At 46.0% G+C, this 26,709-nt stretch overlaps 3 protein-coding genes across 6 annotated transcripts in view; 2 read left to right on the forward strand and 1 right to left on the reverse strand.

The window, feature by feature from the left end:
• LOC146498567 (solute carrier family 53 member 1) overlaps positions 1–12,758 on the forward strand; it is a 42,268-nt gene extending 29,510 nt beyond the window's left edge. For 3 of the 4 annotated variants that reach the window (XM_085140026.1, XM_085140029.1, XM_085140028.1), the window contains exons 5-16: positions 1–88; positions 187–270; positions 2,704–2,785; positions 4,319–4,408; positions 4,507–4,604; positions 4,708–4,887; positions 4,982–5,144; positions 5,211–5,405; positions 5,516–5,679; positions 6,437–6,576; positions 6,728–6,949; positions 9,059–12,758. The exon at positions 1–88 is cut by the window's left edge and continues 62 nt beyond it. In XM_085140026.1, the coding sequence (XP_084996152.1) occupies positions 1–88; positions 187–270; positions 2,704–2,785; positions 4,319–4,408; positions 4,507–4,604; positions 4,708–4,887; positions 4,982–5,144; positions 5,211–5,405; positions 5,516–5,679; positions 6,437–6,576; positions 6,728–6,949; positions 9,059–9,113 (1,561 nt within the window). In that variant the 3' untranslated portion in view covers positions 9,114–12,758. The remainder of the gene's footprint in view (positions 89–186; positions 271–2,703; positions 2,786–4,318; positions 4,409–4,506; positions 4,605–4,707; positions 4,888–4,981; positions 5,145–5,210; positions 5,406–5,515; positions 5,680–6,436; positions 6,577–6,727; positions 6,950–9,058) is intronic. The other variant, XM_085140027.1, reaches the window with a different exon arrangement.
• LOC146498569 (uncharacterized) overlaps positions 1–26,709 on the reverse strand; it is a 242,972-nt gene that overhangs the window by 10,434 nt on the left and 205,829 nt on the right. The window lies entirely within an intron of this gene.
• On the forward strand, positions 20,428–25,410 carry ttpa (tocopherol (alpha) transfer protein). Its single transcript, XM_085140071.1, has 5 exons — positions 20,428–20,673; positions 22,130–22,283; positions 23,085–23,278; positions 24,763–24,873; positions 24,963–25,410. Exons 1-5 carry the CDS (start codon positions 20,494–20,496, stop codon positions 25,197–25,199), a joined length of 876 nt encoding a protein of 291 aa, XP_084996197.1. The 5' UTR covers positions 20,428–20,493; the 3' UTR covers positions 25,200–25,410.

The raw sequence follows: 26,709 nt of genomic DNA on the forward strand, positions 1-26,709 counted from the left end.
GAGAGGAGCCGACTGGCGGGTGGCCCACGTTGAAGTAGCTCCGTTTTACACATGCAAGAAGATCACCCAGCTCATCTCTGAGACCGAGGTACCGTCAAAACATCCACATTCAGACACGTCGGCCACAGCTGCGGAGCTGCGATGGCGCTCCACACGAACGACGGGATGACCTTCTTTGTCTTTCAGGCGCTGGTCACCACAGAGCTGGAGGGGGGTGACAGGCAGAAGGCCATGAAGAGGCTGAGGGTCCCTCCGCTCGGAGCTGCACAGGTCACACACACAGATGGAGATTGTTGGTGTTCTGATCACTGCACTTGTGTGCCTTTGATTTTTATGACTCACTTCAAGTTTGTGCAAACAACAAACCTTTGCAGAGAAGTGCAACTTTAGTGCAGCATGCTGATTGTGGTGCAGTCCTAAGGGCGTCTGCATGACCTTCAGATGAGCTAGGACTTGTTTCCTCCTGCTCAGCTGTGCCGTCAGTGTGACCAAACATGCGTTTGGGTTGGCGGATCAGCTGGGGGGAACGGTTTCGTGTACACCTGTGATAGGAGTGGTCTTTGTTATTGGGCCCGCCTTCTTCATCATGTACTTATATGGTGATGACAGCTCAGCTGCTGTGAGCAATGGCTGCCATGTTAGCTTCATTGTTCATTCTCCAGATCAGAGAAGATGGGCAGGCGTGGTTTTTTCAACCTGCGCGGGTTTTTAAACAAACAGCCCCTGAAGCTGCCTTATTACTCGATGCTGAAGCATTGACCGGGTGCAGTGGATCATCTGTTTTGTCCTCTAAATACATTTGGATTCAATTTCATTTCATGGATTCAGATTATTTCCTCCTCACCTATGACACGTGTTAGAACAAATTCATTATTCTCTTCTTATTTCCCACTTCTCTGTGGTACGAGACCAGGATGTCCCTTATCACGTCTTCTTTTTGCGTTATCAGTTAAACCGTTGGTGATCACACAGCGAGCTGACAGTTGCATTAAGGGCATCTTCAGAGCTGACGACCTCCTGATGTCAGAGCCTTCATGCTCTCTGCCTCGTGCTCTCACTGGTTTTGAATGTTTTGAGAGTACTGGGATCTTCAGAGATGGACCAGTTTACCGCTGTCATTAACTGGCTGCATCAGTCCCATCAACATGAACAAACGATCCTTTATTCTCAGTGTGTCCCATGCTACTTACCCAATAAGTATTTTATAACACTGACTAAGCAGATCTCTGCATTTATCTGGAAAAGTCCACGAAAGATTTCATGCAGAGAACTGGGCCAAACTTTCAGTCTTCTTATTGGGCAGCAGATATTTGAACTATGCTGGATGAGTAGTTTCACTGCAGAGACTCCAGCTTGGCTCCAGAGTGAGTCTGAGCTTTGTTGAGTTCAGCTCTCCCAGTAGATCTGTGCACCTACGTAACCCTGTATGACGCTCAGAATCTGGCTGCAGTGTAGGAAAAGGTTGGGGTTACACTTAATGCCAGTTAAAGCACCTATCAGCTCATGTGTTCCCACCCTCCACGATGGACTCTGCCTTTAAAATATGGGAAAGTAATGAAAATATCAAAGAGCTTTTTGTAGCTGGGATTGTTGCCTCATTCACGCAGCTGCTGAAGCAGTTTAATGATCCTCAGCAACATTTCTCCACTTTGTAAAGAGTCGATTTCCTTCATTTCAGGAACAGCCTGAGGAAACGTCTTTGGATAAAATGATTAATATAAACGTTCATAAGAGATTAAAGAAATCTGCACTATATTATTAGATCTTCTCTCTCCATCCTTAAAGCACAGGAGGAGAGACCCTGGGCTCTTCTTCTATGTGTGCCAGGCACAAGCTGCAATTCAAGGTCCTGCACTGATCACATATCTCCGAGGAAAAGTTCTCTGCAGGAGCCGAGCCCTGTGTGACAGATGTAAAGCAGGTTCACGCCCTCAGGCTGTCTGTGTTTAACACTCTGTCAGAGATATAAACGTTAAATATGATCCTCGTGATCTAACGGCCGTCGTTGGGATGATGCCTGAAAACATCACTCTGCCAAAATACTCTTCAGTTCTGTTGCCTTTCATTGCAAGGCGCCGTATACTTTGAAGATGAAGCAGGAAGCTCCTCCCACACGTGAACAGTGGCGTGCAGAGCTCGTCAGCTTTTTGCATTTGGGAAAGATGAGATCTACACTGGCAGGTTCCTTCTCAGGACCGGATAATATCTCTATATCACCATCATAGTTAACTGTACACTGAATGTCCCTTATGCATTTAATTTTTATATTTGTGTTTGTTTGTTTGTTTGTTTGTTTGTTTGTCTTTTGGGGGTGTTGTAAATACTGAACAGCAAAGTACTGCATGTTCAAAGTCTTGCTGTTAGCATGCTGCTGTGACTGAGAATAAAAGAAGAAGAAAGCAGAAGCAGAGCTGGACGTGCTGCACAGCTGGTCGTGCTGCACAGCTGGTCGTGCTGCACAGCTGCTCGTGCTGCACAGCTGGACGTGCTGCACAGCTGCTCCTGCTGCACAGCTGGACGTGCTGCACAGCTGCTCGTGCTGCACAGCTGCTCGTGCTGCACAGCTGGCTGTGCTGCACAGCTGGTCGTGCTGCACAGCTGGCTGTGCTGCACAGCTGGACGTGCTGCACAGCTGCTCGTGCTGCACAGCTGCTCGTGCTGCACAGCTGTGCAGGTGCTGTAACTCTGTCTGTGTGTCCACAGCCGGCGCCTGCCTGGACCACCTTCAGAGTCGGCCTTTACTGCGGAGTCTTCCTCGTCTTATTGGTGGTTGTGGTCATTACAGGTAAAAACACAGTGACCTTTGTAACACTGAAGTGTCTCATTTATACTTCCTGGAATCTGACTGTTTGTGGACAGAAATATATGAGTCTTATTCTGGTCGTCATGGGACGAGTGTGTCACAGGTGCTGTTTTAACCCGGACACTGGACACGTTTCAGATGGCTTTAATGGTTTGGATCAGGGCCGTCACACACTGTGGGCCACAAACAGCCCACGGACCAGTGAAGCGCCCCCTACTGTCAGTGTGAAGACGTCACATATTGTTTTTCTACATGATAAAGAAAGAAATGTGTCAGCAGACTCTTTGGATTTAACTGACACAACCGTCCAGTTTTTGTCTCCTATAGTAGAAAGTCCAGAGTCCAGAAGACAAAACTATTGTCTATAATAATAATAATGATGATAATAATAATGACAATAATAATGATAATAATAATAATAACAATAATAATAACAATAATAATGATAATAATAATAATAACAATAATAATAACAACAATAATAATAACAATAATAACAACAATAATAATAATAATAATAATAACAATAATAATAACATTAATAATAATAATAATATTAACAACAATAATAATAATAACAATAATAATAACATTAATAATAATAATAATATTAACAACAACAATAATAATAATAATAATAATAATAATAATAATAATAATAATAATAATAATAATACTTTATCACGCCACAGGAAAAAGGAGACTTTTGTGAGAGAAGGGAGAAATAAATGATTATGGAATATGAGCATCCTGGTGGGAGGTGAGAAAGATGGAGCAAACCGTGAGGGTGGACAGCACTACAGTGGTCTGTGAAGTTAGAGGTGTTATTACAGTGTTATTAAGGCATCAGGTGAGAATGAAGAGTATACACCACAGTAACTCACCAATAATACATTTCTGTGCATGTGAGGAACAGTAGTGTGTAAAGCTGTGGAGGGAGAGACCAGTGTTATTTGTGCAGCACCAAACCCTAACAGCCGCCTCAGGGTGCTTTACATTAGTAGAGCCCACAATGATACAGAGGAAACCCAACAATCATGTGACCCCACGAGTGACAGCGGGAGGAAACCTCCAGGAGGACCAGGCTCAGGTTTCTTCCTGCTGACATCAGAAACACAGAGACAGATTTCATGATTTCCACAGGAACAGTGAAAAGTGATGCAGGTCTTAATTATATGAATTCTGTTAATGAGTGAGGAGCACACTTCCCCCTCTGATAATCATCTTAAATCTGACCAACAACGGGAGCAGAGAGAGGATTGGCCTTTCTTTGTATTCACTTGTGTTTTTGTGATTGTTTAGTTGTGTTTGGGGGTTTTAACAGTATCCACAGGAAACAAATGATGAGGTGTGTCCCAGACATCCTGCAGCAGAACCATCATGAATGTTCGTTTCCATTTGTTGTTGTGCAGACAAACAAAGACGTGCTGCAGACTCATCACATCATTTGTTTGTGCTCCGTGCAGTTCTGCTCGGTATTGATCGCGCTGTCTCCTGATTGGTCTTTGTCATTAGTAGCTGTGGGGACAGATCGTTCTGATGTTTGGCCGATGATCCGAATCTACAGAGGAGGCTTCCTGTTAATAGAATTCCTCTTCCTGTTAGGTATGGACACACAGACACACACTGTAGCTCATGTGCCAGGTTTGGAGTCATTAACTCGTGTCAGAGGCAGGAAGTTAAACAACTCTTCTGTCTTGCAGGCATCAACACTTACGGCTGGAGGCAAGCAGGCGTCAATCATGTGCTCATATTTGAACTGAACCCCAGAAACAACCTGTCCCATCAGCATCTGTTTGAGGTCAGAGGTCAGATTGAACCAAAGTCGTGTTCTTATAGAGATGATGTAACGGCCGTAGCCCCCTCCACGGGGAAAGGTGCTGACTGCGTCACTGTGTGTGCAGATTGCAGGTCTGCTGGGGGTGCTGTGGTGCGTAAGCCTGCTGTCCTGTCTCTTCAGCGACAAGATCCTGGTGCCCATGCAGGCCAACCCTCTGGCTCTCTATGGGCTCTTCTTCCTGTTCCTCATCAACCCCTTCAAGACCTGCTACTACAAGTCACGCTTCTGGCTGCTCAAGCTTCTGGTGACGGCGCTGACCACAGCCTCTACATCATACTTTTTGTGTGGTTAAGCTTTTATTCTGAAGAGGGCTCTTCCTGTGACGTCTTCCTCCACAGTTCCGAGTGGTGACGGCTCCGTTTCACCGTGTTGGCTTCGCAGACTTCTGGCTGGCCGACCAGCTGAACTCCCTGGTGGTGGTGCTGATGGACCTGGAGTACATGATCTGTTTCTACAGCTTCGAGCTGGACTGGACCAAACACAACGGGCTCATCAGCAGAGGTGAGATGTTCGCCGTTCACGCGTACGTGTCAGAGCAAGCCCGTGGCTAAATGTCGTCCTCTGCAGGTAACGATGTGTGCAACTCGTACTCGTATGGCGTCCGGGCGGTGATCAAGTGTCTCCCCGCGTGGTTCCGGTTCGTCCAGTGTCTGCGCCGTTACCGTGACACCAAGCGGGCCTTCCCTCATCTGGTTAATGCTGGCAAATACTCCACCACCTTCTTTGCTGTCACCTTCTCCGCCCTCTACAGCACACACAAAGGTAGGCTGACAGACGCCGTGCCATCCTGAGAGCACTCTCTCCTCTGTGTTGTTATTATGGGATGGAGCTCTAATGGCAGGCTGTAAGTTACTCTGATGTCCCGCCCACAGACGCAGGCTCCGAGGCCCAGATCTTCTTCTATCTGTACATTGGCTGTTTGGCGGTGAGCTCGTGTTACACTCTGGTCTGGGATCTGAAGATGGACTGGGGACTGTTTGACCGCAACGCAGGAGAGAACACCTTTCTGAGAGAGGAGATCGTCTATCCACACAAGGTATTACTCCACACAAAGACGCTGCAGCGCCTCCTGTGGCCGCTCGGTGTCCAAATGTCCTGCTGCTGCTGCTAACCCTCATCCACAAATCTAAACAGCAGCACATGTTGTTATTAGAGGTGGGAATCACCATACATCCCACGATACGATATTATTGCAATTTTTTAAAATATTTAGCGATATTCAGATTCTGTACATAAAGGTAAACTTTATCAATATTCATTTTCTCTAATATCAAAGTCTCACACTCAGTCTTTCTCTCATTTCAGTTTTATTGTTGACAAACTGAACGGTTTGTATTACAGTCTAGTCCAACTTAACTGAATCAACCATCTGGTACAATTATAGCTATTCTGAACTATGCAGTTTATGAAAACTATGCAGCCCCTTCAGCAACTGAAGAATTTGAAAGTAAATTAAAACAAAATATAATTTTACATTAAATAAAAAAGTTTTAAACTTAATTAAAATAAAACATGTCTTAAATTAAAATAAGTAAACTGTCATGTTTATTAAACACATTTGGACAGTGAAGGAATGTCAGGATTCTTGCTCAGAAAAAGGATCAACATGCTCTGAAGTCAGAGCACAAAAACCTTTTTGTAACAAAGTATCCATTTCTGCTGTCCCTGTATCCATACATTATTAGCAAATAAAATATCACCATGCTACACAGTATCCATTTTTCCCACCCCTAGTTGTTATGTAGTCACACAGCATGAATGTGAAGCGCCGTGCTTTGTTGTGCGTCCTGCAGGCCTATTACTACAGCGCCATCGTAGAGGACGTGCTGTTACGCTTTGGATGGATCTTAACGGTCACCGTCACCACACTCGTCACGTTTGACGGCCTCTCTGACATCTTTGCTACAGTCCTGGCCCCGCTGGAGGTCTTTAGGTACACAAAGTCTTTTTATTTTCCTCTTTATTCATCCCTCTGGTTTTTCTCAGAGTCCTAACGTTGTGTCTTGTATCTGCAGCCACAGTTTAGATCAGGAAGTGATAAAGTAACAGAAACTCAGTAACGGGTTAATGTTTGGTCCTTGTAGGCGCTTTGTGTGGAACTTCTTCCGCTTGGAGAACGAACATCTGAACAACTGTGGTGAATTCAGAGCTGTCAGAGACATCAGCGTGGCTCCGCTCAACGCTGACGACCAGACCCTCCTGGAGCAGATGATGGACCAGGAGGACGGCGTGAGAAACCGACAGGGCAAGAAGAGCTGGAAGAGGAGCTACAGTATGAGTCTGCGCAGGCCACGTCTGGCCTCGCAGTAAGTCTTTTCCCGTCTATCTGAGTGCAGACGTGCAGACGTGGCCCCTCGGTCATGGCAGAGGAGACGCATGTTTCATTGATCCCACGTAGAAGAATGTAGCTTCATGCAAAACAGAAACTGGAACGTCATTTATTGTAGATACAGTCAGTCAGCGCAGTGATCTCTGGGGGGGTTAGCTCATGGTCCTGCAAAGGTTAGCTATCTCAGGTAGTTGTTTACTTGCATAGCGATCTGCTTCATGGTAAAACCTGATAACCTGTAAAGACCTCAGGTTATTACGTTCACACGTAGTAAACCGCTGACTCAGGAAACAGATGATTGGATGTTTAAAGGTAAAATCTTGTGTTTGTCTCAGGTTTGAAGCATTCAGTCGTTCTGTGATTGCAGAGAAACATCAGACACATGTGGCGGACGCTGATTTGCCTCAGTGTGCAGAGGCAGGCTACAGCTGATGCCTTTAAGAAGGCAGTTAGAGTGAGAACTGAGTGATGCTGTGATCCACAGGCGACAGTATGTTTGCTGCCACCTGATTTACACAGTGTCACCATTCAACAGTGTAGATCCCAGTGCATACACATCCAGTATAAACATATTAAACAAGGAAGATGTGAAAGCAGTGTTGAAGTTATGTGTCCGTGTGAACACAGTAAAGGTGCAGTGTTGGCTGTTTGTCACTATAAGCTGTCAGACTTTCACAATAAAGTGTTTTTACTGTTTCTCTGTTATAATACAGATGAAGTCTGTCACAGTGACACACTCGTGCGCCTGTGCAAACACGCGTGTCGGAACCACGGCTCTTTGACCATGCGTGTTTAAAGAACCACGGCTGTGTGAACACGCGTGTCGGAGCTACGGCTCTTTGAACACGCGTGTCGGAACCACGGCTGTGTGAACACGCGTGTCGGAGCTACGGCTCTTTAAACACGCGTGTCGGAACCACGGCTGTGTGAACACGCGTGTCAGAGCTACGGCTCTTTAAACACGCGTGTCGGAAGCACGGCTCTTTAAACACGCGTGTCGGAACCACGGCTGTGTGAACACGCGTGTCAGAGCTACGGCTCTTTAAACACGCGTGTCGGAAGCACGGCTCTTTAAACACGCGTGTCGGAACCACGGCTGTGTGAACACGCGTGTCAGAGCTACGGCTCTTTAAACACGCGTGTCGGAACCACGGCTCTTTGAACACGCGTGTTTAAAGAGCCGTGTTTCCGACACGCGTGTTTAAAGAGCAGCGGCTCTTTAAACACGCGTGTCGGAGCCACGGCTGTGTGAACACGCGTGTCGGAGCCACGGCTGTGCGAACACGCGTGTCGGAGCCACGGCTATTTAAACACGTGTGTCGGAGCCACGGCTATTTAAACACGCGTGTCGGAAACACGGCTCTTTAAACACGCGTGTCGGAAACACGGCTCTTTAAACACGCGTGTTCAAAGAGCAGCGGCTCTTTAAACACGCGTGTCGGAGCCACGGCTATTTAAACACGCGTGTTCAAAGAGCAGCGGCTCTTTAAACACGCGTGTCGGAGCCACGGCTGTGCGAACACGCGTGTCGGAACCACGGCTGTGCGAACACGCGTGTCGGAGCCACGGCTGTGCGAACACGCGTGTCGGAGCCACGGCTATTTAAACACGTGTGTCGGAGCCACGGCTATTTAAACACGCGTGTCGGAAACACGGCTATTTAAACACGCGTGTCGGAAACACGGCTATTTAAACACGCGTGTTCAAAGAGCAGCGGCTCTTTAAACACGCGTGTCGGAGCCACGGCTGTGCGAACACGCGTGTCGGAACCACGGCTGTGCGAACACGCGTGTCGGAGCCACGGCTATTTAAACACGCGTGTCGGAACCACGGCTGTGCGAACACGCGTGTCGGAACCACGGCTGTGCGAACACGCGTGTTGGAACCACGGCTGTGCGAACACGCGTGTTGGAACCACGGCTGTGCGAACACGCGTGTTCAAAGAGCCGTGGCTGCGACACGCGTGTTCCCACAGCCGTGGCTGCGACACTGTGTGAACACGCATGAGACAGACGACATCAGCTCAGTAATCAGTCGTGCACTTGAGTTCCCACTTTAAGAGCTTCCTTCCTGTTTCTCCTTTTAGGTCCAAGACTCGTGACACCAAGGTTCTGATAGAGGACACAGACGATGACTCCTGACATCAGGCCACGCCCCTCGCCTGGGTCCAGAATTTATTCAAAGGAGGAACCTCCACCTCCTAACTGAGGATCTACCCAGAGAGCGGGCGTTGAGCTCCCAACCAGGGACGAGTTTGAAGCTCGTACCTACGTCATCTTGTTTTTCTCTGCTTGGGTTCAGGACTGCTCGGACGGATGAACTCTGACCTCTTAAACAAACAGCCCAGCTACGTGTCCAACCTGCTGTCAACAATCCCCGATGGTGGGCTTCTCACTTAAACTCTACTTTACCCAGGCAGCCCCCCAGAGGTGGATTCTTAAACTACACCCACTCCTCACAGCCTCAGCATAGCATGAGTGAAACACCAGTGACATCTTCCATCTCCCAGTGCCGTCTCAGTGCCACACCACTCCCATACAGGGAGAGGCCCACAATTGAAGCCTGCCCGCTCCCAGCATCCAGGAAACGACTGGGCAGAGGCCTGCAGTAGATTATGTAGTAGCTGAAGACATTAGAAACCACCCTGAACTTTGCCCCTCGGAAGGAAAACAAAAACACAACCGGGGTTAAAACGAGTCGTCCTCCTCAGCAGACGGTGCTGATGGACATCTGGTACCTGTGGCTTCCCTGTGCTGTTCAGCTTGACCACTCAGTCATCACAGAGCTGCCTACCTGCACCTTACATGCTTTAGAAACATGCACTTTGTAGGAGCGTGAGACGGACACGTCTCGACACGGACGTGATTCATCGTTGTTGGACGCTCAGCCATTATTCACTATAAGGAGACAGAAACTTTTCTTTGTACCTGTTGTTGTAAATGTACCACGGACCAAAGTTCAGTGTGTGTGGGAATATTTAGTGAGTGCCACACAGAAAACACACTAGTGCTGCCGGCTGTTCGGCTGTGGAGCTACGAAGGAATTTCCTTTTGCTTTTGAAGGATGAACGACCATCATCCTGTTATAGTTCCCACTCACCCGCCCGGGAAATGGTTTGAATGTACATCACATTATTTGTACAGGTGTAAGTGGGAGATCTGCCACCTCACCGGGTTTGAACAAACGTATGTTGTCCCTGAAACCGTGATTTGAAAACCTGAAGACTGTTTGAGTAGAAACTGTTGGTTTGTGCAACATGTCGTCTTTAGGCTGGTTCACTGAGGGTGGAGGCAGAGGTCACCTGTCTGTCATCTGTCTATCAGCTGATTGGCTACCTGTATGCTAACTTGGGTGTGACTGGGCTGAAGCTTGACAGCAAGAAATACTGAAGTGTGTGTGTGCAGCACAAAGCTGTGAGTCTTAAGAAGAAACAGTCTTAGTTGTTGCCTTATCGACCGTCCTGCAGCAGTGGATTCCTGGTTAGTGCGCCATCATCAACAGCTCGCACTCATCGGTCTGTTTTCACTCATCGTTTCTGCCTGATGTTGTTTCTTAGAGACAACACTGGAGGAAAGGCTTTCCTAAGCTCGACGATCGGTTTCTCTTCACGCTCCCTTCGTGCTTGGATGAGATCGCGTCTGACGCTTCTACAAAGTGTTGGATTCTCATTGTTTTTATGTTTTATTGTTTTATGCATCATACTTAGTTTTAATGTTGTGTGGATGCATGTGGAAGTCCTGGCGTGTGATGGCCTAAGTCTTTGTGCACTTTTCTCTGTGGAGCCTCGTTGGGATGTTTCTGCTCTGCTGTGTTTGCCTCAGGACGGATTTAGACTGAGGCTCGTTCAATCCTCACAGTGCATCCAAATACACGTTTGCGTCTTAATGTTTTACATTTGGGAAGTTCGGATCCTCAGTTTCTCACCTGAATAAGAAGCACGTTGGCGTTATCGTCGGGTGACAACATTCCCACAGTTTCTGTTTTTTCCTTATTATTGAGCTAAAATACAGACAAATAGATTCCACAGTATATAAAAGTTAATTATCATTTATGATCACACACTGCTGAGATTCGTCCACCACATTAAACATGATTCCACTTCCAGTCATCAGATTAAAACACAGAGCGTGCTCCCTGATTGGTCGGTGAGTGCTTCCTGTTAGCTGTTGCTACGTGACTTCCCCGTGATCGCCAGGGTTGCTCGCAGTTTGCGTGGAATATGCTGACTTAGCGGTTTTCTAATTACCTCCGAGCTGTGGGAAGTGTGTCCCGTCTGGAATTGGAGAACTTTTTCCTTCAAAGTAAAAGCTGCGCCTCAACACATTTAAGGTGCAGCTTTTACTCTGAAGGGGAACGTTGTGTTTCCAGTTGCGCTTTTCACATTATCAGTTCTGCAGGGGGCGTGGCCAACAGGTGTGTGCAGACACGTCAGCATCTTCCATCAAACTGCAGACTAACAAGCACTCACTACATACCTGTGACCAGTTTCACCAACCAGTCAGAACATACAGCTGCTGGTGACCTGATGGTCACCTGACCGACCGTCATGAGGCCGACGGGCTGTCACCACATGGTCACTGAAAGGAAACAGTAAAGATGATCTGCAGAGACCATCGTGTTAGAGCACATGATGAGTGTTAGCTGTTAGCTGGTGGCAGGAGGTGCAATGTCAGCCCGACTGACTGACTCCGTGTAGCTGACCGTCCAGGATCGGACCAGGATGTGATGCTTCTGTTTCCCACCTGAAACATGGAGCTCTGACAGGGTTGAGTAGTTGGATGTGTGTATGTAGCAGTGTTCATGCTGGGTCTGTAAGTGTGGAGTCAGAACGACCTGACGGTGCGTTCCCCTGCATCCTGTAGTTTCAGCGAGCGCTCCGGGAGCTGCTCGTTCCTCACTCACACATTCCTGCACTCTAACATTCCCACAGCGACCATTTGAAAACCTCGTTTCCTGATACGTTTCCAAGGATTTGCCGACTGTAGCTCGAGCTCAGGGTTCATGTCCGTCACAGACACGCTGAGCGTGACGGGGCGTCCTCGGGTAACCATCAAAGAGCAGCGCGTGTCCGACGCAGTCGCTCCACCCAAAGACGAGTCAGTCCTGTGTTCGAACTGTTACTTTGTAGCTGCTCAGGTTTCACGTTGACACACAAATACAGTAAAGCCATCGATGCGTTGTGAACAGTGTGTTTCACGTTGGCAGGAGAGTGGGAGACGCGATGAAGATTTGTACTCAGGATATCGTGAGCACACTTGCACCTTAACATGCTAACTCACGAGCAGCTGCGACGCCCCCGACTGTGCGCAGCCCCCCATCACCCTGTTTGTCTGCTGTTGTGCATCCAAGTCCAGGACCAAATAACACGGTGTGATGCAGAAAGTCTGTGCTGGGCTTCTTTTCATGCATTTACATTGAATGCATCAGCTGCTTCATGATTTCAGCTGCAGGCTGACTTGGCTGTTTTATTTTACACTCCGTTTTTATAACCTGTGAGACTTTTAGTAGAAATGTTTGATGTTATGACAGACAGGTGACGCCCTCCACCCTGATGAAGCTGCCCAGCAGGAGAGTGCAGGCCTGGGACTTCACTACGATGTTGGGATGGTCAGAAACGTGCCACCAAAAGCCAAATCGAATGTTTGATCTAGTTTGTGATTTTTCCCTTTTTTTGTTCACATATTTTAATCCATGTTGAAATTTAAATGTTAATTTTGGTCAAAATGTTTTGGATGACATTATACATTTGATATGTTTCACGGTTCAAATAAAACGTTGTATAGAGACCTGTGTTAATATTTCAACACCTCACCAAGTGGGAGATTAAGTCCAGCCTAGAACGGTGAAACTGCTGCTTTTGAGAAAGTCTGAACCCTCGTGATTTCCCAACATTTCACACTGGACAGCCGACTCTGAACAACACGTCAGTAAAAGGAGATCAAAGGTCAAAGACTTGAGATTCTATTGGTTTTCTCCTGGGGTGAAAATGAGGTTGTGTCTCCACAATGTTAGCTGGTCACTCTGTCAGGTATTTTCCATCATCCTGGCCAAGAGCTATGTTGTGTTAGGTGTGTTCTTTGACCATATACTGTACATAACAGAAGCATGTAACCTCTACAGTTAGTGAAGCATCACTTCCCCATTCACCCATTTCCTTGTCCTCTTGTCCCACCTGGGGAAGGTCCATAACTGGGCTAAAGGTCATTAGCTTAGCTTAGCAGCCAGATGTCCCATGGACCGAGGGGTGATGCACACTCAGACAGTAGTGAGTCACACAGTAAGACATGCCTGGATTTATCTTCCTCCTGGATTCTAATGGAGACCGTGATGAATAAATGAATCTCGTTTTGTATTCGTCAGTGTGTGAAAGTAGCCACTGGGATCATGAACGCATCAGGAAAATGTTTACTGTGGTCACAGATCGAGCCAACTGGGAGCCCTTCAAAGATGGATGTAGCTACAGTGATGTCAGGCTTTGCAGCCAGGAGTTTTTCACTTTTCCTGGGCCATTGGTTTGCAAAAACCCTGAGGCGGGGGTGGGGGGTTCTGGTTGTCATCATCCCATGATAACACACTTTGAAACGTCGTATGACCAAGATTTTATTTTTTATTACATTTGACCCAAAAGCAGTGAATGAGATCATAAACTGGGTATGAAGGTGTGTGCAGAGGTGAAGACCGCCACTTCCCCAGCTCTGGGAGGCTTTTTGCAACCACAGCTATCGCCATCTGGTGGCCTAAAATAGAATGCAAGTTTTTAAGCACTTCTGCTTTAGCTTAGTTTTTCTGACACATGCCCAGGTTTTATCTGTCTAGAGTAATCCCCCTGTGCTGCCAGCGAAGGATCGAGGTTTGTGTGTTTCAGGTCACACTGTGTGTCATCTGGACCCAGCATCAGACCAGCACAGAGGATCCTGTCAAGAGCAACTTTCAACAGAATTGATTGTGATTGGATGCTAAATTGTAATACTCCTTGAATTTAAAAGCAATGCATGAAGATTTCTGTAGAGGAAGCACGGCTCGTCACTCCCAGGTGTCTTTTAGCTGCAGTAACAGGTAAACAGGGTTTTTATGAATGAACTTTTGCAAACTCATGCAGCAACTCTGAGTTTTCTCTGAGGCATTTATTCTTCAAGCAGCGGGATCTTATTTTTCTCAAAACCTTTCAACAGATGGTAACACTCCTATGAGGACGATGTGTTCTCCAGTCTGCGTGGAACCCTCACTGGCCGGTTCTGTTAGATCCATTATCATCCTCCGAGAATCTCCACACCAATGGGTCCACAGCTTGGAACATTGCACAGGACAAAGATCGAGGGACATGATTTGTTTTACACATTTGAATGTATTTTTACACCAAAAACGTGCATTTTTTGGTGTGATTGGTTAAAATGTGGAGTGATCTGAGACACTAACCTTCTAAATGTGGCACATGAAGAAGGTTGGCTCGAACTATCTTGGAGACCATATGGATGAAATAAGATTTACACAGGAATAAAGCCCTAATCGGGCTCATCCCCAACTACCAAAACAAGTGTGGGTTTCTGTTTTTTTTTTTTAACTGTAAACACTTTTAATTTGCATTGTGACCCAGAACCATTTGGTTTTACATTATATATGGATGAACATACTCATTAGAAGCATTGTATAATCAAAGACTGATCTGTGCGTGTTGTCTTGTATGTACAGTAGTAGCGTAATGCTACAGGGGCACCTGGTTCACCAACTCCTGTTACACGTTTTTCAGTAAAATGAGCTAAAGCTGTAACTTGTTTCTGACTGCAGATCTTTTTCTTCCTCACATTTCAGTCTCCTTCACCCCTGAGCCTTCCTGGCTGAAACAGAACCACCACACAGACCAAATCTGAGTTTAGATTGTGTCGGCAGGTTAAGATACAGCGAGTTACCGTAATCCAGCTGAGATGTAACCATTGATGTTAGTTTTCAAGTTATTTTTAGAAATGAGCTACAATGGTTGCAAAGATTTCTGATTTGATTTCTAAAGGCACTATCAACATGAAATTATCACCACGTGTCAGTAACAATCCATCCAATCCACACATGCAAAGAAATCAAACCATAGATATCCATAAATAATAATAATAATAATAATAATGGATTGGATTTAATTGGATTATGTGCAATAATGAGAAATGACACAGGGAACAAGTATTGAACATCCATCCATCTTCTTCCGCTTATCCGGGACCGGGTCATGGGGCCAGCAGCCTAAGCAGAGAAGCCCAGACCTCCCTCTCCCCAGATCAAATGGCCCGTCGCAATGGGCCAGACACCCCATACTCCCACAGGACACCCCGAGGGACACGGTCGAATGCCTTCTCCAAGTCCACAAACACATGTAGGCTGGTTGGGCAAACTCCCATGCACCCTCAAGTATCCTTGAGAAGATAAAGAGCTGGTCCAGTGTTCCCCAACCAGGACGAAAACCGCATTGTTCCTCCTGTATCTGAGGTTCGACTAACGGACGAACTCTCCTTTCCAGCACCCTGGCACAAACTTTCCCAGGGAGGCTGAGGTGTGTGATCCCCCGATAGTTGGAACACACCCTCGGTCACCTTTTGTAAAGATGGGAACCACCACCCCGGTCTGCCAATCCAGAGGTACCACCCCTGAGCTGCACACGACATTGTAGAGGCATGCCAACAAGCCCGATAAGACTCCTTCTTCAGCCTGGTGGCTCCCTGACCTCTGGTGTCCACCATTTGGTTCGGGGATTACCACCATGACAGGCACCAACCACCTTGCAGCCACAGCTCAGTGCAGCGGCTTCAGCAATGGAGATGCTGAATATGGTCCTTTCGGACTCAATGTCCCCAGTCTCCCTGTTGTTGAATCTCTGCCGGAGGTGTGCGTTGAAGATCTCATGGACTGGGGCCTCTGCCAGGCGTTTCCAGTGCACCCTCATTACACGTTTAGGCGCCAGGTCTTTCCAGCATCCTCCCTCGCCACCTGATCTAACTCACCACCAGGTGGTGATCAGTTGACAGCTCAGCCCTCTGTTTACCCGAGTGTCCAGAACATATGGCCGCAGGTCTGGTGATACGATTACAAAATCGATCATCAACATGCGGCCTAGAGCGTCCTGGTTTCATGTGCACTTATGGACGCTCTTATGTTCGAACAAGGTGTTCGTTATGGCCAAACTGTTGTTTGCACAGAAGTCCAACAACTAAACACAGCTTGGGTTCAGATCAGGGAGGCCTTTCCTCCCAATCACACCCCTCCAGTTCTCACTGTCATTGCCCACATGAGCACTGAAGTCTCACAGTTGGACAACAGAGTCCCCAGGTGGAGCACCTTCCAGCACCTCGCCCAGGGACTCCAAGAAGGCTGGGTACTCTGAGGTGCCACTCGGCGCATAAGCGCAAATGACAGCAAGGACCCGTTCCCCAACCCAAGCACTGAGGTGAGCCCGACGTTTTCTAGCCGGTGCCTCTCAACCTCAAGCACTAACTCAGGCTCCTTCCCCAAAAGTGAGGTGAAATTTCATGTCCCAATTGCTGTCTTGGTAGCCGGGGTTTGGTCTGCCAGGGCCTCTGTTCCTGGCCGCTGCTCGGCACACAATGCACCCAACCACTATAGCGCCTCCTGTGGGTGGTGGGCCTGCAGGAGACCCATGTCCCCTTTTTCGGGCTATTCCTCCATGGACTAAGGTCCGGCCCCCAGACGCTTGCCCTCGGGGACTCTCCCCAGACCTGGCTCATGGGCGGGGCCCCGGTAACCCTATCCTGGGCAGGGTGAACTGTTCCCTTGGTGTCCTACTCATAGGGGTCTTTGTCTGGTCCCTCACTAGGACCAATTTGCCATGGGAGACCCTGACAGGGGGCAGAAGCCCCCAGACAACATAGCCCTGGGATCCCTGGAACACACAAACCCCTCCACCACAATAAGGTAGCGATTCATGGAGGGAATGAACATGTTTACTGAAATGGATTCAATACGTCGTACAAAAGCGATTGTTGGCTTCAATACGCCTGCTGTATGCAGAAACTAGTCACAGTGACAGGTGTGATTTTACCCATGCTTCCACAGTCCAGAAGGTTCTTCTAGCAGCTTTGGTTTGTTTGTCTGAAACTAACCGAGTTTGTTGGCTGTGTTTGGCATCACTGTCCCCTCGTTTCATCTTCATCATCCTGATAGGTGGCTGCAGGTTTTTATCAAGACTCTCAGGACGTTTTTCCACTCATCCTTTAATGATCTGAATCACACTGCTGTATGCTAAAAACAGCCCCACGTCACGATGTTCCCACCTGTTGGTTTGGTGTTTTTGGGGTGCAGTGCCGTTCACCTCCAAACATGGGTGTATTCTGGCATCCAGAGGTCAGTTTTGGTCTCATGTGACTCTACTCTCCCAGTGTTCCACTGGCTTGTCTAAACGTTGTTCAGCAAACTTTAAATGTACTTGCCTGTGATTTGGGATTTTCATGTGTGGATTGGATGGGTTGTTACTGACACGTGGTGAAAATTTCCCATCAATAGCACCTTTGGAAATATATTTGCTTTGAAAGTTGGTGACTTGTTCAAAACTTATTTTGCCTGCTGTATTGATAGTTAATATTACAGGATTTATAAAGAACAATAAAGAACTGTCAAATGGACAGTGGATGAAGTGCAAATGCCCCCGACAGTTTCAGGCTGTAATGATATGTCCACCCAATACTTAGACATCCAGGGTAAAAACACACGGGCAGCTATAGCAAAGCTAAAGAAGAGGATCAAAACAGCTCCATCGCTGAATATCATGAGTGTGTTCTTTTCTAATGTGGGGGAAAGATAATGACAGAACGAGAAATACTTTTGATATAGCAGTCAAAATTATTATGAAATACTACTACCAATGATTATAGTAATAGTAGTAATAATAATCACAAGCTGTTCCCTGTATTTAGTTTAATTAGTGACACTGCCAGAGCTAGCTAGCACGTCTAAACAAATAGATAGTGGTCAAATACAAACGTCCAAACTACTGAATATGAATTCAATAAGGTGTATATACAGATATATAGGTTTAAGCTTTGTTAGAAATGCCATGTTTGTTATTAGGAAAGTAAAGACACTTTATTTTTCTGTAAATACATTTATATATGAACAACATCTGAGTAAATGAGTGAAAAAATAAATCTTCAGTAACATCAAAATGATCTTTTATTCTTTCAGTTCACTTTGTTCCATGTTTCATGTGTTTATGTTCATTTTAATCTTTTATTTTGATCACATTCTCTCTACTTTTATTTACTGGTTGTTTCACAGAGTACTACTATTGTAGTTTTGCCCATCGAGGATACACAGAGGCTTTAGGGTGGTTCATATTACAAATGTGCTCCTGCAGTAAAGGTTTTTATCCAGCAGGGGGAGGTGTTGTCATTTTCTCCCAAAACAAGAACGCTCAGAGAAACGTCACTATTGGTGTTTTATTGATGTGGTTACAGATTTCAGTAGTTTGACCCATATGAACCCACACCCTGTTAAAGTTTCAACATTAACTCTACCATAGTTTTCCTGACAGTCTGGGCTCTCGTGGGTCAAAGGTGATTTTCAGCCCTGAAAGGGTCATATGGCTGGCTGAAGATTGATAAATGCTGGGAAGACCGCATAAAGTGAAAAGAGCCAAATTTGGGCCCAGCCCTAGAGTTTAAAGGTAAGATGATGCAGGGTTAGCAAGGTTACTAAGAATCAGCTGATTGCCACAGGCTGATGGTCTGTACATCCCGACATTCACCTGGAATAAGGCCTGAATCGGTCGAATGAGTTGAAGTAACTGCATAGATGGATGGCAGACACGGCTCATGACACCTGGACTTAACCCATGATGGCAGCTTTCTCTGTTTTCATCACAGCCACTGGATAAATGACAGACTCTAAAAAAGCGTATTGATATTTGAATATTCATAATATGAATCAAAATGTGGGATGACTGTACAGTCTCCAATACAAACTAGAGATGGCACGATACCACTTTTTTATGTCCGATACCGATATCATAAATTTGGATATCTGCCGATACCGATATGAATCCGATATAGTGTTTTTTAATCAATAAAACTGTTTTTTTTAATATCTTGCTGCATTTTGTATAAATTTATACTCAAGCTTAAATAAATAACAACACTAAAGCTTTTCTGTTATACCTGTATGTAAAAAATACACTGCACCCAAAATATTTCATAGTTCAGCAAAACTGATCAATCTAATAAACTTAAACCTGCTCCATCCTCCCTATTCTGGTATTTTAAAGAGTACTTAGCAGAAATATTAAGCAACCTAACTAATAGGGTTGCAAACTCCCAGCAAAAAAAAAAAACACCCCCCACCTCATGATGCTTAATCGATGTAATCAAATTTAATTTGATGCAGGGGGAAAAAATGCACAGAAATAAATTATTTTTCCAGAATAATTAAATAGATTCAACATCTTTCTTCAACAGAACTGCAGACTGCACAGATGGTTCACAAAGGAAAAAGTACTATAGCTTACTAGGGTATATTAGACTTAACAGTTACTATATACAGTAATGGACTTCTATATATTTTACATCAGATTAAAACTTTGGGTGTAAGAGTCAGATAATTATTTATTAAAAACTCGACATTTTAAATGAGAATAAGAAAGAAAAGTATGTCTTTGTGCCCCCTTTTCCCTGTTCATGCCCTATCGGCCCCCCTGGCTAAACTTTGCTAGATCCGCCCCTGCACAGTTACGTCAGCTGTAGAAAAAGATCCTGGTGTAGAAATAATATTAAATCAATTCTAACAACAGCTGATCAAGCTTAAACGTGCTGCTGTTGTTCAGCCGCTGGTTTCCTCTTTCTGGTGAGAAGTGAGACAAAAACAAACAAGAGAGACATCAGCTGATCATTGATCAGTTTATGATTGAAGCAGGAGAGAGAGAGAGAGAGAGAGAGAGAGAGAGAGAGAGGCAGTGCTCCATATATCTGTTGTTAAGCTTAACGTGGGAATGTTTTACAAACATTCAGAGATGAACTTACACACTTGCTTTACTTCTCTCTGGGAAAACTTCCTCAGAGATGAAATGCTGGTTTGAGGCTACAAATACACACAGCCGCTCTATCACGTGACCACACTGCTCCGACATGCTACGGTTATGAGGCGAGTTACGCCATGTCGCAAGTTTTTTGAGGTGCTTTTTTGATATTTAATGGATCGGATTACATTTTTTATTTCTCTCCGATATCCGATCCAGTAATTTAGGTCAGTATCGGACCGATACCGATACGTAACATCGGATCGGTCCATCTCTAATACAAACCCAGGTCAGCCTAGTCACAGGGAGTTGCAAAATAACTGTTGAGAGATTTAAATGATATCCACACAAAGTATCGGTGTCACTGCTCCTGTAGCTCTTGTGTTGGGATCGATACCAACATCAGTGTCTCAATGAGCAAAGCGCTCAAAGTCCAGCTGCTCGTCACAGCTGGCTCCTCCCCTGTCTTTGGCTGAAGGCTGCTCCAGCAGTGACATGTAAGCGGACCTGAGGGCAGCATGAACGGACCTCAGCTCAGCGATCTGCCGGACGACTCGGAGCAGCTCAGGCCGTACATCAGCCGCCTGAGGCGGGGAGCGCTGCGGGCCGGCGAGCTGTCCGCGGTCGGGAGCTTATCCAGCGGCTTTCTCCTCAGGTTTCTGCGGGCAAGAGACTTCAACACGGAGCTCTCTCTCAAGGTAAGTCACCGAGAGTCAGGGGAAACACGCTGAAGTTCAGGAGAGCTCACAGAAACCAGTGAGGAAGAAGTTTGGTCGTGCTGACCATCATCATCATCATTCACCCACGTTGAGCTGGGCTCGTGGAGAGCTGTTAGTCGTCCACGCTCACAGTTAAAATTACAAATCACTTAATGTGGAGTGTTGGGACTGTTCTCACCAAACTGCATGTTCATGTAGCCTTGTTCTGTGTTAGTCTATCCAACGGTAAAACTAAAGTGGTTTTGTTTGCTGCTGTTTGCAGGTGTTGGTCCACACAATGATCGCCTGTGATAACAGAAAGCTAATCTTCTGCTGGGTTGGTTCAAATGATCATTTCAGCCCTGCGTTTGTTCCTGCTTTGACAACATGAGCAGTAAAATGAGCGTTTGTCTCTGTCACCTGACTGTCGCCTGTGCTCGCCTGATTATTCTCTTAGTGTCTGACTAAGTTATGTCTGCTGTGATGTTACAAACATCGCAGCAGTGTGTTTGTAACATCGCAGCAGTGTGTTTGTAACATCGCAGCAGACGCAGCTCCTGTGGGCTGGTCCCTCTCAGGTGTCCCGTGTCCTCTTTGGCTTTTGCTCCCTGAACAAATGTAAGAAGGTCTGCTGGTTTCAGAGTAGCTGCAGAGCTGTGGTCGCTGGTTGTCACGTTAAAAGCGCCGTTGTTCTTCATGAGCACATTAAATGAATCAGTGCAGTTTAAAAACAGCGTTTACTTTGTTGAGTAACTTCAGGCTCTCAGCCACGTGGGTCAAAGCTCGTTCAGTCAATCTGACTTTTATCACATAAACACTTCTTTGAATTTGCCTTTCAGATAAACAGCCGGGTCATAAATGTCTTATTGACTGTTGGTGCGAGCCTATCAGTGCTGACTCATGGAGGTCATGGTCATCTAACGATCGGCTCTGGCTTCTCTGTGCAAAGTTTGCATGTTCCTGTGTGGTTGTCCTCCCACTTCCATGCACTTTATTAGCAAACCTAAAATGACTGATAGCTGTCAGTCTGTGACAGGCTGCCAGCCTAGTTCCACCTTTACTTACCATAACTGGAAAAGACTCCATCACACTGGTAATCTGGCTGTTGGCTCTGCCCTGCACGCTCACAGCAAACACCGAATGCAGCGGTCTTCATTTTGTTGTGTGGTTGTTTTTTATTTGCATGCAATGATGAAGTATTAATCTTTTAACTACGTGTTTGAACCATGTTCATAGAGTCCTAGGAACTCCCTAATGTCCCCGGGGGGGCTCAGGAGGTGGTGTGGTGGTTCGATCCCCGTCTGCTGCAGTATCCCTGGACAAGATATTAGCCCAGAGTTGCTCTCATGCATCCATCAGAGTATGATGTGTGGATAGAGAGCACTTACATGTGAAAAGGTGTGACTGTGAGCGAGGGACGTAAAGAATGAGTCCCTCTGTGATGTGTCCTGTACAGCTCTTGCTCAACTACCAGCGGTGGCGAAGGGAAAGTCCTGAGATCAGCAGCTGTCTGTCTCCTTCCTCGGTGCTCGGCCTCCTCAACACGTCGTACCACGCTGTGCTCCCGCAGCGAGACGGCACGGGCAGCAGGGTGCTCATCTACAGGATTGGTCAGTATGTGTGTGGATGGATTAGTGAAAGGGCCGCTAGGAGCAGCCCCAATGACATCAACATGAGCTACGATAGCAGGCAAAGCCTCCCTGTCTGTTTCTTCAGTGATTTAACAGCTTTTAAAAGAAGCTGATCTTAAACTGTTATCTAGTTTTATGGGGTTACACAAATAAAACTAAGATGCTGTTTAATGCTGGTCGTTCTCTTTGAGTCAACAAAACTCACTCAGTACTGTCACCATACGACAGAAGCTCTGCTCCATCATGAGGCCACAGATGAACCTACTCTCAAACTTGTTTCTCAGCATGTTAAACATACTGACAGTGAAGGCAGTGTGCTGGGAGGAGATGAACTCTTCTCCTTCTCTTTCAAACGTACAAAAGCTTCAAATAATCAAACGTCCTTCACACACGATTCTAAACAGGAACAATGCAAAAAGGAAACATGACCAAATGTGCAGAGTAGAAGTTCACGAGCGTTTCAACGCTGCTACGATAACGAGCAGAGACATACGCTGAAACTTCTACTGTGCACGTGTCCAAAAACGGTTTATTGGCTCTTATTTATTAGCGAGGACTCGTTTTATCGTCTCTGACCGCGATGACGGCACAGTTCCAGGACTTTTAAGCAAGATTTTAATGGCAAACATTGGTGTGTTTTGAAAAGTGGTTTTGCTAGTTCATGATGTATAAATGACACCGATTCAGAGATTAGCATATTAACTGTGCTCCACAGGATGACTCTGTGCTCCTTCTTCTTAAATGTTGTATTCGTGTAGAGTAATGTCTGCTTGCTTGCAGGGCAGTGGAACCCGAAAGACTGGTCAGCCTTCCAGGTATTCAGAGTCAGCCTGATGACATCCGAGATCATCTCAAGGGAGAACGAGACACAAAGGCAGGGTGTGAAGGCCATATTTGACCTCGCGGGGTGGAGTTTGAGTCACGCCCTGCAGATTAACCCTTCGCTTGCCAGAAAGATTTCGTCCGTGCTTTCGGTAGGACTGAGATCGAGCTGTGCAGATGACGACCCATCGTTTGTTCTTTAACAACAGAACATGTGTGTTATTATGAATATGTTTACCAAAACTCTGCACCACACTGAACCGGATGTGTTTTCCTTTCCTTCTATGACCAGAAGCCCAGGGTCACTGTGCAAAAGTCTTGAGTCACCCCTCACTTCTTGCAGACTGTCATGTTAATATTAATTCAGTGTTCTGGCCTGTTGGGACTGAATGAGCTGTTAAATATTAATAGTTTTGTTAACATAAGATTTTGTATTCTTTCAAAATTGTTACAAAAGCCTTCAAATGGCCTGCTACATGCCACGCCCCCTTTAGTTCCAGCCCAGGTATCGTTGCCATGGAGAGTGGGCCAGCTGCCTCAGCAAGCTGCTACATTGTATCGAGTTTGCAGCTCATCAGCATGTGTTGCTGTCATATCTGTAGCTTTACTGGACACGTGGCTGCCTAAAAAACCTGCCTCAGCATTAAAGACCGGACACAGTGCCTGAGAGACGCATCTGGACCATCTACTGTTTGCTGAAGCCTCATCACAACTGGTCCCAGTGACAGTGTGGCGGTCAACAAGCCGTCCTCGAGGAAGAGAAAACGCTGACTTATGCCAAATTACACAAGAACTGATATGAAACTCAGGAGCAACAGTGCTTATGGAGATGAAGCCACATGTGAAGTGTTTGGATTAAACAGGAGATACTGAGTAAAACACGCTGGAGGGTCTGTCAGGGTTTGGGACTGTACTTCAGCCAGTGGTGTTGGGCATCCTGTCAAAACTGTTGTTGTGAGTGAATCTGGACAGCTACTGTCAGATGTTTCCACCTGGAAAGTGTCTCATTTGCAACTGTTTCAGCAGGATGATGATGATGATGATGATACCAAGCAAGCGTTCCTGGGTAGAAACAGACACAATGACCGGTCCTGGACTGGCCTCCCCAGAACCCAGACCTCACAATGACTGAGGTAGAGTGGAGACAATGGAGATTCAGAATTCAAGGAGCCTGTAGAGTTATTCCTGACTGCTAAATCACAAGAAAGCTGCCCGAGAGTTCATGTTGTGTTGACAATTCAAGGTGGTCGTGCCAACTTTGACTTTCCAGCCTGTTAGAATTGAGCAAACTCTGTTTTTGCCTGATATTTGCGTGTGTGCAGATCTGTGAGGAAACGGCTGCACCTATTTCTCCTTTTCCTGGCAAAATGTAAAAAAGGTGACTCAAGACAGTTTTTCACAGCGACCCTTTTCTATAGAAATGTCCTTAAAAACCTTAAACTGAAGGCCAAATGCTTGTAAGACTTCCTGTGAAAGGTAGCATCTTATAGCTCCTAAAACTGCTGATTTGTAACTCAGTCCTAACCTTGCTCCTAAGGGACCGGCTGGAAGTTCAGAGGTAGAACTTTGATGTGCAGAGTTTTCTGTATTTTTATTTGTTAAATATGCTTTGATGCTTGTTTGTGTGTATGTTCAGGACTCTTTCCCACTGAAGGTCAGAGGAATCCACCTGGTCAATGAGCCGATGTTCTTCCGTCCGGTCTTTGCTATGCTTCGTCCCTTCTTGCCTGATAAAATCAAGCAGAGGGTCAGTACCCGCGCTACCTCACGTGCTGGTTATGCTGAAGATAACAGATAACTGTGGATTTAAACATCCTTTCACCCTCTTTGTTGTAGATCCATATGCACGGTTCTGATTTCCAAGATTCTTTAAGTGGCTTCTTCTCATCACACGTCCTGCCTCCAGAATATGGAGGTCATGGGCCTGGAATAACACACGTGTGTCAAGGCTGGACCAATCACCTGCTTCAATCAGAGGACCTGCTGCAGCAGATTGCTGCCCACCCAACGGGTGACGTCACAACGACCCCTGATGACCGTTCACAGAGGAAGGCGGGACTCTGTGAAAGATGATGATTGGACGTTTGGGTGGCGGACTCGCGTGTATGTGGTGTGTTTGTACACATGTCTAAGGTCTCTGCAGTGCTCGTTGTGGGAGTTGGCTGAAGTGAGAGAGCTGAAGACGAGATCCTTAATGCCTGTGCTGTTTCATGTTTACCACCAATCTGGAATTTTTGACAACAATATTATTATGTCATGATTTTAAAATCATATTTTGATCTGCTGATTTTGTTTCTGTTATCATTTTTATTTGTTACATTACTCACATTATGTTATAAGTAGTTATTTATTTATTTAGCCTCAGCTATAATCAGCTGATCGTTGTGTTTCAGTTTTAAACCTTCCAACAGGAACAAATCCCCACAGAGCTGATGTGGGCCCAATCACTGAGGCTTTATAGTGAGTGCTTATTGTTTCACTCAGTTTCAAACATTTAGGAGCTTGATCTGGGAATAGTGCTGTGTTGTAACTTCATCGTCATATCAATGCTGCTCCAGGACCATCACTGTAAACGATGAGTCACGCTGTTTTCATATTTAGTCAAAGGTTCCTGCAATAAAAAGCTCCACTGTTGTTGTGGGAGGCGTAAAACTAGGGCAACAAAACCTGTGGCAGTCACACTGCATACATGGATAAATGCTGGATGTTGTGTAGACCAGCGGTCCCCAACCCCCGGCATCGGACCGGTCCGTGAGTCGTTTGGTACCGGGCCGCGACAGTTGAGGCTCAGGTGTGAAATGTATAGTTTTCAGGGTTTTTATCGGTTTTCATCGTTATTTTGTTATCGTTTTTATCGTTTACTCGGTTTTCCTGGGTCTTTTCACGTGTGTTATGAATAAATTTTCTTTTTTTCGGTACCGGTACTAGTTTTATTTTGTTGTATTTATCCGCGACACCTTAAAGGCCGGTCCGTGAAAATATTGTCGGGCATAAACCGGTCTGTGGAGCAACAAAGGTTGGAGACCGCTGGTGTAGACGGCTTTGGTCTCGGTGCTTTATAACAAAGGCACATCAACTCGCTCATCTAGAGTCTAGTAAGATTTAAAGAAAGCTGCCAGCTCAGCCTTACTCAACATCCCCAACATGTTCATGTCATTTGTTACCTTCTAGATAACTTCATCTGTCAGGTATTAATGGCTCAGATATACGAGTGTGCAAAGGTGTCAGGCAGCTGTAAACAAAGAACTTTACTGGCCCCAAATGTGTTCTGCAGAAGGACAACGAGCCAATCTTCAGTGTAAAGAAGAACCAGAAGGACTGAAGTGATGGTGTGGCCCCCACAGAGGATCATCACGGAGTGTCTGGGATGAAGGATGTGAGGAAGATGTTTGGATCAACCTACCAGGTCCTTCAAACTGTGCACGTGGACCTAGAAGAAGGCAGAGGGCGCTCCCACCAACATGGATGTGACTCTTTTGTTCATTCACTGCATTTTGTTGATGGATGAAAATAAATGGTAACACTTCTATTTTTGAAAGCGCTCTTTGTCACAGCAGCGTTTTCTTCATCAGGGGTCTGTGAG

Source organism: Neolamprologus multifasciatus, chromosome 18 (assembly GCF_963576455.1).
Source record: "Neolamprologus multifasciatus chromosome 18, fNeoMul1.2, whole genome shotgun sequence".
NCBI classification, from domain to species: domain Eukaryota; kingdom Metazoa; phylum Chordata; class Actinopteri; order Cichliformes; family Cichlidae; genus Neolamprologus; species Neolamprologus multifasciatus.

Excerpts from the sequence above, each read along its gene's own strand:
- ttpa (XM_085140071.1), top strand. The coding sequence starts at position 20,494 with ATGAACGGACCTCAGCTCAGCGATCTGCCGGACGACTCGGAGCAGCTC. Across the intron at positions 20,674-22,129 it reads ACACGGAGCTCTCTCTCAAG|CTCTTGCTCAACTACCAGCG; the intron begins GTAAGTCACCGA and ends TGTCCTGTACAG. Across the intron at positions 23,279-24,762 it reads AGATTTCGTCCGTGCTTTCG|GACTCTTTCCCACTGAAGGT; the intron begins GTAGGACTGAGA and ends GTGTATGTTCAG.